The following is a 15722-nucleotide window of genomic DNA, read 5'->3' as shown; positions in this document are numbered from 1 at the left end:
CATAATATTCCATAATATGAATATACCATAATTTATTTAAATGATTTTCTTTGATTGATATTTATATTGTTTCCATTTTTTTTCCATTTTACAATCATTATAACAGTAAATATTTTTATAGTTAGATTTTTTTTTGGTCGATCTGTGATTACTTTCTAAGAATAAATTCCTAGGAGTGGCATTTCACGGTCAAAGACCATGAATGTGTGTTAAACATTGATTGCATATTGTCAAATTTCCATTTAGAGTGATTGTTCCAAGTTGCATTCCCATTGTTGGTATAAGAAAGTGTTCATTTCTTTACACCCTTGCCTACTTTGGGTAACATACATACCTTTGCTATTTAAATGGGTGAAAAAAACAAATTACTGTTGTTTTAATCTCCCACCTCCCCTTGATATTTTATGAGCCAAACTTAAAAAAAAAAACCATAAAAATGAAAAGAAATACTTTCACTGAATTTCTGTAAGGAAAAGTGATAGCAGTGACTCCGTTGCTTTGCATCCTTGCTGGGCTTGTGTATTCACATGGCACAGGCTTGTATTGTAGGAACGTAACCCTGTGAGCCTTTCACTGTCAGCTGAAGATCAGATGGCTGAGTGATGATTAACTTAACCGCAGAGTAGCATGACCTGTGAAGGGGGGCTGTGATGGCCCTGAATAAAATCAGTAACTACGCAATTGTCCAGTTACATTTTCTCTCTTAGAAGTACACGCTCATTAGAATTGCCAAACAATTGTTTGTTTTAGTGCTCAAAGCCTATAGATCTCTCTTCTCTTGCACAGGTTACTCAGCCACTCCGTCATAACACATTTAGGGTGGTACCTTTCTGAAAATGAAGTGTTACTTGGACTGTTCTGGTGAATTGTTTTGGAGCACTTTCAGGGCTGACCCTGGGATAGATAAACAGTGAGGTCAGTGTTGTTTTTGACACCAACCTTCTGTTGACCTTGTCTGTAACCCTCTTCTTCCTCTTATACCCTTTACTCATAGATATCTTGTGTTTTTCTCATGTCCTAGGCTTTGGCGGTCACATTTTACCTGGGCCTCACCTTTTTATTCTGGCCCTTTTCTACTTTTTCCAGAATTCTTGGTTCAAATACAAATTAAGTGTTGTGTATGTCCTCCTTTCCTTATGGTTCTGGTCTGTTTCTCTTGGGTTGTCCCTAAATGACCTGGTAAACTGATGCTGAGTCATGGAATGTTCTTCATGGAATAACCCTTCCTGGCAACACAATTATTTATTTATTAAAAAAATTTTTTTTTGAATTTTATTTATTTTTTCATACAGCAGGTTCTTATTAGTCATCCATTTTATACACATCAGTATATACATGTCAATCCCAATCGCCCAATTCATCACACCCCACCCCCACCCCCCGCCGCTTTACCCCCTTGGTGTCCATACATTTGTTCTCTACATCTGTGTCTCAACTTCTGCCCTGCAAACAGGTTCATCTGTACCATTTTTCTGGGTGCCACATACATGCGTTAATATACGATATTTGTTTTTTTCTTTCTGACTTACTTCACTCTGTATGACAGTCTCTAGATCCATCCACGTCTCAACAAATGACCCCATTTCGTTCCTTTTTATGGCTGAATAATATTCCATTGTATATATGTACCACAACTTCTTTATCCATTCGTCTGTCGATGGGCATTTATGTTGCTTCCAACGGCTATTGTTGCTTCCAATGGCTATTGTAAATAGTGCTGCAATGTACATTGGGGTGCATGTGTCTCTTTGAATTATGGTTTTCTCAGGGTATATGCCCAGTCGTGGGATTGCGGGATCATATGGTAATTCTATTTTTAGTTTTTTAAGGAACCCCCATACTGTTCTCCATAGTGGCTGTATCAATTTACATTCCCACCAATAGTACAAGAGGGTTCCCTTTTCTCCACACCCTCTCCAGCATTTGTTGTTTGTAGATTTTCTGATGATGCCCATTCTAACTGGTGTGAGGTGATACCTCATTGCAGTTTTGATTTGCATTTCTCTAATAATTAGTGATGTTGAGCAGCTTTTCATGTGCTTCTTGGCCATCTGTATGTTTTCTTTGGAGAGATGTCTATTTAGGTCTTCTGCCCATTTTTGGATTTTTCTAAATATTGAGCTGCATGAACTGTTTATATATTTTGGAGATTAATCCTTTGTCCGTTGATATGTTTGCAAATATTTTCTCCCATTCTGAGGGTTGTCATTGTGTCTTGTTTATGGTTTCTTTCGCTGTGCAAAAGCTTTGAAGTTTCATTAGGTCCCATTTGTTTATTTCTGTTTTTATTTCCATTACTCTAGGAGGTGGATCAAAAAAGATCTTGCTGTGATTTATGTCAAAGAGTGTTCTTCCTATGTTTTCCTCTAAGAGTTTTATAGTGTCCGGTCTTAAATTTAGGTCTCGAATCCATTTTGACTTTATTTTTGTGTATGGTGTTAAGGAGTGCTCTAATTTCATTCTTTTATATGTAGCTGTCCAGTTTTCCCAGCACCACTTATTGAAGAGACTGTCTTTTGTCCATTGTATATCCTTGCCTCCTTTGTCATAGATTAGGTGACCATAGGTGCGTGGGTTTATCTCTGGGCTTTCTATCTTGTTCCATTGATCTATGTTTCTGTTTTTGTGCCAGTACCATATTGTCTTGATTACTGTAGCTTTGTAGTATAGTCTGAAGTCAGGGAGTCTGATTCCTCCAGCTCCGTTTTTTTCCCTCAAGACTGCTTTGGCTATTCGGGGTCTTTTGTGTGTCCTTACAAATTTTAAGTTTTTTCGTTCTAGTTCTGTAAAAAATGCCATTGATAATTTGATAGGGATTGCATTGAATCTGTAGATTGCTTTGGGTAGTATAGTCATTTTGACAATATTGATTCTTCCAATCCAAGAACATGGTATATCTTTCCATCTGTTGGTATCATCTTTAATTTCTTTCATCAGTGTCTTATAGTTTTCTGCATACAGGTCTTTTGTCTCCCTAAGTAGTTTTATTCCTAGGTATTTTATTCATTTTCTTGCAGTGGGAAATGGGAGTGTTTCCTTAATTTCTCTTTCAAATTTTCATCATTAGTGTATAGGAATGCAAGAGATTTCTGTGCATTAATTTTGTATCCTGCAACTTTACCCAATTCATTGATTAGCTCTAGTACTTTTCTGGTGGAATCTTTAGGATTCTCTATGTAGAGTATCATGTCATCTGCAAACAGTGATGGTTTTTCTTCTTTTTTTCCAATTTGTATTCCTTTTATTTCTTTTTCTTCTCTGATTGCTGTTGCTAGGACTTCTGAAAGTATGTTGAATAATAGTGGTGAGAGTGGACATCCTTGCCTTGTTCCTGATCTTAGAGGAAATGCTTTCAGTTTTTCACCATTGAGACTGATGTTTGCTGTGGGTTTGTCATATATGGCCTTTATTTTGTTGAGGTAGGTTCCCTCTATGCCCACTTTATGGAGAGTTTTTATCATAAATGGGTGTTGAATTTTGTCAAAAGCTTTTTCTGCATCTATTGAGATGATCATATGGTTTTTTTCTTCAATTTGTTAATATGGTGTATCACATTGATTGATTTGCCTATAGTGAAGAATCCTTGCATCCCTGGGATAAATCCCACTTGATCATGGTGTATAATCCTTTTAATGTGTTGTTGGATTCTGTTTACTAGTATTTTGTTGAGGATTTTTGCATCTATATTCATCAGTGATATTGGTCTGTAATTTTCTTTTTTTGTAGTATCTTTGTCTGGTTTTGGTATCAGAGTGATGGTGGCCTTGGGAATGAGTTTGGGAGTGTTCCTTCCTCTGCAGTTTTTGGGAAGAGTTTGAGAAGGATGGGTGTTGTCTCTTTTCTAAATGTTTGATAGAATTCACCTGTGAAGCCATGTGGTCTTGGAGTTTTGTTTGTTGGAAGATTTTTAATCACAGTTTCAATTTCATTACTTGTGATTGGTCTGTTCATATTTTCTCTTTCTTCCTGGTTCAGTCTTGGAAGGTAATACGTTTCTAAGAATTTGTCCATTTCTTCCAGGTTGTCCATTTTATTGGCATCGAGTTGCTTGTCGTAGTCTCTTAGGATGCTTTGTATTTCTGCGGTGTCTGTTGTAACTTCTCCTTTTTCATTTCTAATTTTATTGATTTGAGTCCTCTCCCTGTTTTTCTTGATGAGTCTGGCTAATGGTTTATCAATTTTGTTTATCTCCTCAAACAACCAACTTTTAGTTTTATTGATCTTCACTATTGTTTTCTTTGTTTCTATTTCATTTATTTCTGCTCTGATCTTTATGATTTCTTTCCTTCTGCTAACTTTGGGTTTTGTTTGTTCTTCTTTATCTAGTTCCTTTAGGTGTAAGGTTAGATTGTTTATTTGAGATTTTTCTTGTTTCTTGAGGTAGGCTTGTATAGCTATAAACTTACCTCTTAGAACTGCTTTTGCTGCATCCCATAGGTTTTGTATCATCGTGTTTCCATTGTCATTAGTCTGTAGGTATTTTTTGAATTCCTCTTTGATTTCTTCAGTGATCTTTTGGTTATTTAGTAACATATTGTTTAGCCTCCATGTGTTTGTGTTTTATATGTCTTTTCCCCTGTAATTCATTTCTAATCTCATAGTGTTGTGTTCAGAAAAGATGCTTGATATGATTTCAGTTTTCTTAAATTTACTGAGGCTTGCTTTGTGACCCAAGATGTGATCTATCCTGGAGAATGTTCCGTGCGCATTTGAGGAGAAAGTGTAATCTGCTGTTTTTGGATGGAATGTCCTATAAATATCAATTAAATCTATCTGGTCTGTTGTATCATTTAAAGCTTCCATTTCCTTATTTATTTTCATTTTGGATGATCTGTGCATTGGTGTAAGTGAGGTGTTAAAGTCCCCCACTATTATTGTGTTACTGTCAATTTCCTCTTTTAGAGCTGTTAGCCTTATGTATTGAGGTGCTCCTATGTTGGGTGCATATATATTTATAATTGTTATGTCTTCTTCTTGGATTGATCCCTTGATCATTATGTAGTGTCCATCCTTGTCTCTTGTAACATTCTTTATTTTAAAGTCTATTTTATCTGACATGAGTATTGCTACCCCAGGTTTCTTTTGATTTCCATTTTCATGGAATATCTTTTTCCATCCCTTCACTTTCAGTCTGTATGTGTCCCTAGGACTGAAGTGGGTCTCTTGTAGGCAGCATATATATGGGTCTTGTTTTTGTATCCATTCAGCAAGCCTGTGTCTTTTGGTTGGAGCACTAAATCCATTCACGTTTAAGGTAATTATCGATACATATGTTCCTCTTACTATTTTCTTAATTGTTTTGGGTTTATTCTTGTAGGTTCTTTTCTTCTCTTGTGTTTCCGACTTAGAGAAGTTCCTTTTGGATTTGTTGTAGAGCTGGTTTGTTGGTGCTGAATTCTCTTAGCTTTTGCTTGTCTGTAAAGCTTTTGATTTCTCCATCGAATCTGAATGAGATCCTTGCAGGGTAGAGTAATCTTGGTTGTAGGTTATTCCCTTTCATCACTTTAAGGATATCATCCCACTCCCTTCTGGCTTGTAGAGTTTCTGCTGAGAAATCAGCTGTTAATCTTATGGGAGTTCCCTTGTATGTTATTTGTCATTTTTCCCTTGCTGCTTTCAATAATTTTTCTTTGTCTTTAGGTTTTGCCAGTTTGAATACTGTGTGTCTCGCTGTGTTTCTCCTTGGGTTTATCCTGTATGGGACTCTCTGAACTTCCTGGACTTGGGTGGCTCTTTCCTTTCCCATGTTAGGGAAGCTTTCGACTATAATCTCTTCAAATATTTTCTCTGGTCCTTTCTCTCTCTCTTCTCCTTCTGGGACCCCTATAATGCGAATGTTGTTGCGTTTAATGTTGTCCCAGAGGTCTCTTAGGCTCTCTTCATTTATTTTCATTCTCTTTTTTTTATTCCACCAGAATTCCACCATTCTGTGTTCCAGGTCACTTATCCGTTCTTCTGCCTCAGTTATTCTGCTGTTGATTCCTTCTAGTGTAGTTTTCATTTCAGTTACTGTATTGTTCATCTTTGTTTGTTTGTTCTTTAATTCTTCTAGGTCTTTTTTAAACATTTCTTGCATCTTTTCGATCTTTGCCTCCATTCTTTTTCCGAGGCCCTGGATCATCTTCACTATCATTATTCTGAATTCTTTTTCTGGAAGGTTGCCTATGTCCACTTCATTTAGTTGTTTTTCTGGGGTTTTATCTTGTCCCTTCACCTGGTACATAGCCCTCTGCCTTTTCATCTTGTCTATCTTTCTGTGAATGTGGTTTTTGTTCCACAGGCTGCAGGACTGTAGTTCTTCTTGCTTCTGCTGTCTGCCCTCTTGTGGATGAGGCTATGTAAGAAGCTTGTGCAAGTTTCCTGATGGGAGGGACTGGTGGTGGGTAGAGCTGGGTGTTGCTCTGGTGGGCAGAGCTCAGTAACACTTTAATCTGCTTGACTGCTGATGGGTGGTGCTGGGTTACCTCCCTGTTGGTTGTTTGACCTGAGGCAACCCAACACTGGAGCCTTCCCGGCTCTTTGGTGGGGCTAATGGCAGACTCTGGGAGGGCTCACGCCAAGGAGCATGTCCCAGAACTTTTGCTGCCAGTTTCCTTGTCCCCACGGTGAGCCACAGCCACCCCCGCCTCTGCAGGAGACCCTCCAACACTAGCAGGTGGGTCTGGTTCAGTCTCCCCTGGGGTTACTGCTCCTTCCCCTGGGTTGCGATGCGCACACTACTTTGTGTGCGTCCTCCGAGAGTGGAGTCTCTGTTTCTCCCAGTCCTGTCGAAGGCCTGCAATCAAATCCCACTAGGCTTCAAAATCTGATTCTCTAGCAATTCCTCCTCCCGTTTCCAGACCCCCAGGTTGGGAAGCCTGATGTGGGGCTCAGAACCTTCACTCCATTGGGTGGACTTCTGTGTTGTAAGTGTTCTCCAGTCTGTGAGTCACCCACCCAGCAGTTATGGGATTTGATTTTACTGTGATTGCGCCCCTCCTACCGTCTCATTGTGGCTTCTCCTTTGTCTTTGGATGTGGAGTATCTTTTTTGGTGAGTTCCAGTGTCTTCCTGTCGTTGATTGTCCAGCAGCTAGTTGTGATTCTGGTGTCCTCAGAAGAGGGAGTGAGAGCACGTCCTTCTACTCCGCCATCTTGGTTCTGCTTCTGTATTCTTTTAACACATTTATTTTTAACTGTGGCTTCTGGGGAAAAGAAGTCTTAAACCAAAGACATGAATATAATGGTAGTAATTTTATCCAGTGCAGAAGAACAGTAGGTACTATATTTTTGAGGAGATGAACCTCTTGGACTCTGAAAAATTTTTTTAACTTTTTAATTTATATTGGAATATAGCGATTAACAATGTTGTGACAGTTTTCAGGTACACAGCAAAGCGACTCAGCCATACATATGCATGTATCCATTCTCCCCCAAACTTCCCTCCCATCCAGCTTGCACATAACATTGAGCAGAGTTCCCTGTGCTATACAGTGGGGTCCGTGTTGGTTATCCATTTTAACTATGGCTGTGTGTATACATGAATCCCAAACTCCCTAACTATCCCTTCCCCCCACACTTGCCCCTTGGTAACCATAAGTTCATTCTTTAAGTCTGTGAGTCTGTTTCTGTTTTGTAAATAAGTTCATTTGTATCATTTCTTTTTAGATTGCACATATAAGCCATATCATGTGATATTTCTTTCTCTGTCTGACTTACTTCACTCAGTATGACAATCTCTAGGTCCAACCATGTTGCTGCAGATGGCATTATTTCATTCTTTTTAATGGCTGATTAATACTTCATTGTATATATGTACCATATCTTCTTTATCCATTCCTCTGTCGATGGACATTTAGGTTGTTTCCATGTCTTGCCTATTGTAAACAGTACTGCAATGAACATTGGTGTGCATGTATCCTGTCAGACCACGTTTTTCTCCGGATATATGCCCAGGAGTGGGATTGCGTGGTCATGTGGTAGCTCTATTTTTAGTTTTTTGAGGAACCTTCATGCTGTGAAGGTGGCTGTACTAATTTACATTCCCACCAAGAGTGTAGGAGGGTTCCCTTCTTTCCACACCCTCTCCAGCATTTATTGTTTGTGGGTTTTTTTGATGATGGCCATTCTGACTGGTGTGAGGTGATATCTCATTGTAGTTTTGATTTGGATGAAATTAAGTATTTTTAATGGATGCTTTTATTTATAGATCTTGGTACCTTTTTCCCTCTTATTTCACCCTTCTGCCTTTTGCCCTGTAGTGTCTGCACATTTGTTTTCACTAGTTTCATGCTATGAACATGTTTGGAGATGGGTGCAGTACTTCCCTCTACACAGCAGCTGAGCTAAACTTGTACTTTTGTCAGTGCCCAAGGGAGGGAGGAACAGACTCTCCAGATGTGGGAAGAACCTACATAGTTCATCGTGTGTGTTTGGAATCATTCTAGGCAATATGTTCAGTTTGTGTGTAAATTTCAGATCTTATTAGAAGAGAGCACAAGGTTTTTTGTTTATGAAAATGGCTTTGGGGTTTAAAAAGGCAAAAACTTATATGCAACACTGTGGCTTTACGTGAATTTTTTTTTGAAGTTATGGAAACACTTTTTACTTTTCATTATAGTTTTTCCCAGTCAAATTGAATGTCATATCATTCCTACTAGGAGATCTACGGTCTGAATTAATTCTTGAAATTTATTTGAAAATGCGCTTTCACTAATAATCCCTTTGCCCCAGATAAAATACCCAGGAGCTGATATGGATATCACTTTGTCTGCTCCATCATTTTGCCGTCAAATTAGTCCAGAGGAATTTGAATACCAAAGAGTATACGGCTCTCAGGAACCTCTGGCAGCATTGTTGGAGGAAGTCATCACAGATGCCAAACTCTCCAGTAAAGAAAAGAAGAAAAAATTGAAGCAGGTAAAAAGGATATTCTTCATAAGTCATTTCTTCTCCCTACCATTCTTATGTTGTTTTGTTTCCTTTTTATTCTCTATTTTAATAGGTTTCATACGAATCTCATCTTCTGAGACAGAGCAGTTTTGAAAGTAAATTATTTATTTCATATATTAATTTACACAAATATGGTCAGTTTTCCAGGTCTTTATTCTCCAATGTAAATCTTTTACCATTATTGAGCTCTTCATTTATGAAGCTATTCTCTAATATTTGTCCTTGGTTTTGATATGTGGTATGATGTGAGTTAGTGGAGCAATTACTTTAAATTCAGAGAAGCTGTAAAATGAGAACAGTTTCTTTGGATTTTTTTGAAAGGCAAATCAGACTGAATTCACAAGTGTAAAATGTCCAGAATTTAAGAGTCTTTGGTTTTACACAGCCCCTATCAAATTGGTTTCTTGCTGCGGGCATCACTAAAAGTTTTTAGTTCTTGTTAAACAACACAGCTTAGGGTTTCAGAGAAGAGTTTTCAACTCAGCATAGGTTTAACTTGATCTTTTTTAAAACTTGAAGTGTAATTGATTTACAATGTTGTGTTAGTTTCAGGTATACATACCTTGATCTTTTTTTTTTGTTTGCTTTTGTTTTTGTTTTTGTCTCATAAGTCTCTTTTATTCAACACACTCCCCAGCTTTCTTTTTTTAAAATTGTTTTTAACATCTTTTTTTTTGGTAACATCTTTATTGGAGTGTAATTGCTTTACAATAGTGTGTTGGTTTCTGCTGTATAACAAAGTGAATCAGGTATACATATACATATATCCCCATATCCCCTCCCTCTTGCGTCTCCCTCCCACCCTCCCAATCCCACCCCTCTAGGTGGTCACAAAGCACCGAGCTGATCTCCCTGTGCTATGCGGCTGCTTCCCACTAGCTATCGATTTTACATTTGGTAGTGTATATATGTCCATGCTACTGTCTCACTTCGTCCCAGCTTACCCTTCCCCCTCCTCGTGTCCTCAAGTCCATGCTCTACATCTGCGCCTTTATTCCTGTCGCCTCTAGGTTCTTCAGAACCATTTTTTTTTTTTTTTTAAGATTCCATGTGTATGTATTGGCATACGGTATTTGTTTTTCTCTTTCTGAGTTACCACTCTGTATGACAGAGGCTGGGTCCACCCACTTCACTACAGATAACTCAATTTCCTTTCTTTTTATGGCTGAGTGATATTCAGTTGTATATATGTGCCACATCTTCTTTATCCATTCATCTGTCGATGGACACTTAGGTTGCGTCCATGTCCTGGAAGTTGTAAATAGAGTTGCAGTGAACATTGTGGTACATGACTCTTTTTGAACTATGGTTTTCTCAGGGTATATGCCCAGTAGTGGGATTGCTGGGTCATATGGTAGTTTTATTTTCAGTTTTTTAAGGAACCTCCATACTGCTCTCCATAGTGGCTGTGTCAATTTACATTCCTACCAACAATGCAAGAAAGAGGGTTGCATTTTCTCCACACCCTCTCCAGCATTTATTGTGTGTAGATTTTTTGATGATAGCCCTTCTGACTGGTGTGAGGTGATACTCATTGTAATTTGATTTGCGGTTCTCTAATGATCAGTGATGTTGAGCATCCTTTCATGTGTTTGTTGGCAATCTGTATATCTTAGAAGAAAGTGTATTCTGTTGTTTTTGGATGGAATGTCCTATAAATATCAATTGAGTCCATCTTGTTTAATGTATCATTTAAAGCTTGTGTTTCCTTATTTATTTTCATTTTGGATGATCTGTCCATTTGTGAAAGTGGGGTGTTAAAGTCCCCTACTATGAATGTGTTACTGTCGATTTCCCCTTATATGGCTGTTAGCATTTGCCTTATGTATTGAGGTGCTCCTATGTTGGGTGCATAAATATTTACAATTGTTATATCTTCTTCTTGGATCGATCCCTTGATCATTATGTAGTGTCCTTCTTTGTCTCTTCTAGTAGTCTTTATTTTAAAATCTGTTTTGTCTGATATTAGAATTACTACTCCAACTTTCTTCTGATTTCCAATTGCATGGAATATCTTTTTCCATCCCCTCACTTTCAGTCTGTATGTGTCCCTAGGTCTGAAGTGGATCTCTTGTAGACAGCCTATATATGGGTCTTGTTTTTGTATCCATTCAGCCAGTCTATGTCTTTTGGTTGAAGCATTTAATCCATTTACATTTAAGGTAATTATTGATATGTATGTTCCTATTACCATTTTCTTAATTGTTTTGGGTTTGTTATCGTAGGTCTTTTCCTTTTCTTGTGTTTCCTGCCTAGAGAATTTCCTTTAGCATTTGTTGTAAAGCTGGCTTGGTGGTGCTGAATTCTCTTAGCTTTGGCCAGTCTGTAAAGGTTTTAATTTCTCCGTCGAATCTGAGTGAGATCCTTGCTGGGTAGAGTAATCTTGATTGTAGGTTTTTCCCTTTCATCACTTTAAATATGTCCTGCCACTCCCTTCTGGCTTGCAGAGTTTCTGCTGAAAGATCAACTGTTAACCTTATTGGGATTCCCTTGTATGTTAATTGTTGCTTTTCCCTTGCTGCTTTTAATATTTTTTCTTTGTATTTAATTTTTGATAGTTTGATTAATATGTGTCTTGGCATGTTTCTCCTTGGATTTATCCTGTATGGTACTCTCTGCGATTCCTGGACTTGATTATTTCCTTTCCCATATTAGGATAGTTTTCAACTATTATCTCTTCAAATATTTTCTCAGTCCTTTTTTTTTTCTCTTCTTCTTCTGGGACCCCTATAATTCAAATGTTGGTGTGTTTAATGTTGTCCCAGAGGTCTCTGAGACTGTCCTCAATTCTTTTCATTCTTTTTTTTTTTTTTTTTTTTTTAAATAGATTGGATTTAGCATAGGTAGTAGTGCTGAGCAGGGACAACAGGAGGAAAGTTTCCTAATCGGGCTGGTTGGTGGCGTTGTCTTTTTTATTTATTTATTTATTTATTTATTATTTATGGCTGTGTTGGATCTTTGTTTCTGTGCGAGGGCTTTCTCCAGTTGCGGCAAGCGGAGGCCACTCTTCATCACGGTGCGTGGGCCTCTCACTATCGCGGCCTCCCTTGTTGCGGAGCACAGGCTCCAGATGCGCAGGCTCAGTAATTGTGGCTCACGGGCCCAGATGCTCTGTGGCATGTGGGATCTTCCCAGACCAGGGCTCGAACCCATGTCCCCTGCATTGGCAAGCAGATTCTCAACCACTGCACCACCAGGGAAGCCCCTCATTCTTTTGTCTTTATTCTGCTCTGCAGCAGTTATTTCCACTATTTTATCTTCCAGGTCACTTATCTGTTCTTCTGCCTCAGTTATTCTGCTATTGATTCCTTCTAGAGAATTTTAAATTTTATTTATTGTGTTGTTCATCATTGTTTGTGTGCTCTTTAGTTCTTCTAGGTCCTTGTTAAATGTTTCTTGTATTTTCTCCATTATATTTCCAAGATTTTGGATCATCTTTACTATCATTACTCTGAATTCTTTTTCAGGTAGACTGCCTATTTCCTCTTCATTTGTTTAGTCTGGTGGGTTTTTACCTTGCTCCTTCATCTGGAGCATCTGTGTATTTCTCTGTCTTCTCATTTTGTGTAACTTACTATGTTTGGGGTCTTCTTTTCGCAGGTTGCACGTTCTTAGTTCCCATTGTTTTTGGTGTCTGCTCTCATTGGGTAAGGTTGGTTCAGTGGGTTGTGTAGGCTTCCTGGTGGAGGGGACTGGTGCCTGTGTTCTGGTGGAAGAGGCTGAATCTTGTTTTTCTGGTGGACAGGACTGTGTCCGGTTGTTGTTTTGCGGTGTCTGTGACCTTATTATGATTTTAGGCAGCCTCTCTGCTAATGAGTGGGGTTGTGTTCCTGTTTTGCTAGTTGTTTGGAATAGGGTATCCAGCACTGTAGCTTGCTTGTCATTGAGTGGAGTTGGGTCTTGACATTGAGATGGAGATCTCTGGGAGACCTTTTGCCATTTGATATTATGTGGGGCTGGGAGGTCTCTGGTGGACCAATGTCCTGAACTTGGCTCTTCTACCTCAGAGGCTCAGGCCTGACACCCGACCAGAGCACCAAGACCCTGTCACCCGCGCGGCTCCGAACTCTGGAACTCCACGCTCCAGAGGCCTTCCTTTAGAGGTGCTGCCTCTCCCCTTCCACACAGGTCCTACCTTGATCATTTTTAAAGTATTGATTCAAGAGCAAGTGAATGGTGTTTATTTTTAAAGACTGAATCCTGCATAGCTTGATTTCTGATCACACCACCTAAGATTATACACAAAGCACAAAGGTTCTAGATTCCCATCCTGTTCTTCTCAGAGTAATTTTGGAGAAGAGTTCAGTGGTGACGATCAAAGGAAAAACATATTGCTTCTCTGTATGCTTTTTGTAAAGTAATGTATACCAGCATGTTTTCTCTTCCATTTGGGTAGAAGCAGGTGGAGCTAAGCTGGAGAAGCAGGGAGATGGGGAAATGTTGTTGGGCCCAGATTTTCTTTGACTGTGTAGAACATAAGTCAGAATTACTTGTGAATATTTTAGAAGGAAGGTGTGTTTATAGTTGGCAGGGGAGAAATTTAAAGAAGTATGACTAAAGTGAGTTTATTGGAAGATTAGATCAAGTTAAAGATGAATCCGATCTATTGAAAGTGCAATCCAATGATTTAACAAAAAGAAATGGATTTGTGTTGAAGTGAACTTGTGATCTGTTTTCTTCTTATTTTCTTTTCTGATGGAAAGCAGTAAACATTAAAACAAAACAAAAATAGGGAAGTATTGCATCAGAAACTTATTTTAAAATAACAGTGCCCAGGGCTTCCCTGGTGGCGCAGTGGTTGAGAGTCCGCCTGCTGATGCAGGGGACACGGGTTCGTGCCCTGGTTGGGGAATATCCCACATGCCGCGGAGCGGCTGGGCCTGTGAGCCATGGCCGATGAGCCTGCGTGTCCGGAGTCTGTGCTCCACAACGGGAGAGGCCCGCGTACTGCCAAAAAAAAAAAAAAACAAAAACAATAATTACAGTGTCCAATTTTATTGACTTTCATTTGTTTTTTTGACACTTCTTGGATCCTTTTTTTTTAATTTTTAGTTTCAAAAGTCCTATCCTGAAGTCTACCAAGAACGATTTCCTACACCAGAAAGTGAAGCACTTCTGTTTCCTGAAAAACCTAAAGCAAAACCACAGCTGCTGATGTGGACACTAAAAAACCCCTTCCAACCATTTCAAAGAACTAGAAGTTTTCGGATGTAATACTTGGATAGCTGTTAAAGACCTCTGTCGTTGCTGTTGCATTTGAGTAAATAGGTGGTTAGAGGACTATGGTGGTGGAAGAAAGAAGCACATAAACCACAGACTACTGAATTATAAAGATTTCCTGACTTCAAAAAATGTTGAGCCATTATCAGTATTTTTATAAAACTCAATGCTGTGTTTCAAGTGTACAAACCAATTAAAAAGAATGAGACAAATATATAGTGGTAAAGTTAACGTTTTTAATTTGTTACAAAATGTAAGGGTATTTTCATTTTTTTATTTGTTGTTTCCTATGGTGTTTATAAAACATTTGTGTGTACATCCTAGTTACTGATGTCTTTGTGATAACCAAGACTGAAAAATAGTGTATATGTTTGAATAAGAACGACACTGAGTACTGTTATTGTGATGCTATTGACCTAATAGCCAATTGTGATTTCTGCTGTATAAATTGTTTTTCACTGTTGCACGAAGATTCTTAATGTTCTTTATTACAATGGCTGTGTCTTTTATTGCAGATCTGTTGGGTGCTATGACAGATTTTATGAAAGCTAGTTCTTTTATGATGTATGTATTAGTTGGTGTTTACTTGTAAGTGAAGTAGATTTTCATCTGCCTGCAGTGGTATAATTTCAGTCTTGGCTAAAGATGGAAAATTGAACTGGATAAATTCTTTTGGTCTCATTAGCCCTGTGATTCTAAGTCAAATCTTTGTTGTTTCATGAAAAACACAAATGGGTTAAGTAAAATGAGACTACTTCCTTTATAAGTATCAATATATTTTCCCCAGCTTCCTCATCCTTTTGAAAGTAAATGGAATGTAAATAAATACTGTTCTTTTTAATACTGTACATGGTGTTTCTTTTTTGGCATTTATTTAGGTCAGGGAGTTCCCTGGTGGTCCATTGGTAAAGAATCCGCCTTACAATGCAGGGGACGTGGGTTCAATCCCTGGTCAGGGAACTAAGATCCCACATGCTGCGGGGAAACTAAGCCCACGTGCCACAACTACAGAGACCACGTGCTCTGGAACCTGTGAGCCACAACTAGAGAGAAGCCTGTGTACCGCAATGAAGAGACCACACACCGCAATGAAAGATCCTACATGCCTCAATGAAGATCCTGCGTGTGGCAACTCAGACCCAACGTGGCCAAAAATAAATAAAATAAATAGATAAAATTTTTAAAAAAAGAATATATATATTTAGGTCAGTCAGAGAGCATCTTCAGATGCTAAACGTCATCACCTTAGCTAATGTTCTCACATCAATCATTTATTTCTATGATAAAATAAGAAGTGAGTTTTGGGCTTTAGTACTAGACTTTAGGAGGTGCTTTGTCCATTTCTTTTGCTTTGCTCTGCCCTCTTGCAAATAGTGGTACACTTAAATTATGGAGCAGCTGGAATGCTTCTTTTGAGACTGATTACCCAAAAAGCTAAGAGCGGCACTCATTAATTGGCTTGCTCTGCTCTTTGGACTGAATTTTAGTTGCACTTGAGACCCCCACTCTGTTCTTTCGTAGCAGAATGCCTCCTGCAGTGGACTTCCTCTTCAAAGATGGAAATAAGTATTC

At 38.6% G+C, this 15722-nt stretch overlaps 1 protein-coding gene across 1 annotated transcript in view; it reads left to right on the top strand.

The window, feature by feature from the left end:
* DEPDC1B (DEP domain containing 1B) overlaps nt 1–14916 on the top strand; it is a 101728-nt gene extending 86812 nt beyond the window's left edge. The window contains exons 10-11 of the mRNA XM_060146090.1: nt 8712–8897; nt 13983–14916. Coding sequence (XP_060002073.1) covers nt 8712–8897; nt 13983–14144 — 348 coding nt within the window. The 3' untranslated portion in view covers nt 14145–14916. The remainder of the gene's footprint in view (nt 1–8711; nt 8898–13982) is intronic.
* The last annotated feature ends 806 nt before the right edge of the window (nt 14917–15722 follow it).

This window comes from Lagenorhynchus albirostris, chromosome 3 (genome assembly GCF_949774975.1).
Source record: "Lagenorhynchus albirostris chromosome 3, mLagAlb1.1, whole genome shotgun sequence".
NCBI classification, from domain to species: Eukaryota; Metazoa; Chordata; class Mammalia; order Artiodactyla; family Delphinidae; genus Lagenorhynchus; species Lagenorhynchus albirostris.
Note: the sequence above shows the minus strand (reverse complement) of the source record. Positions and strands in the feature narration are given on the sequence as shown.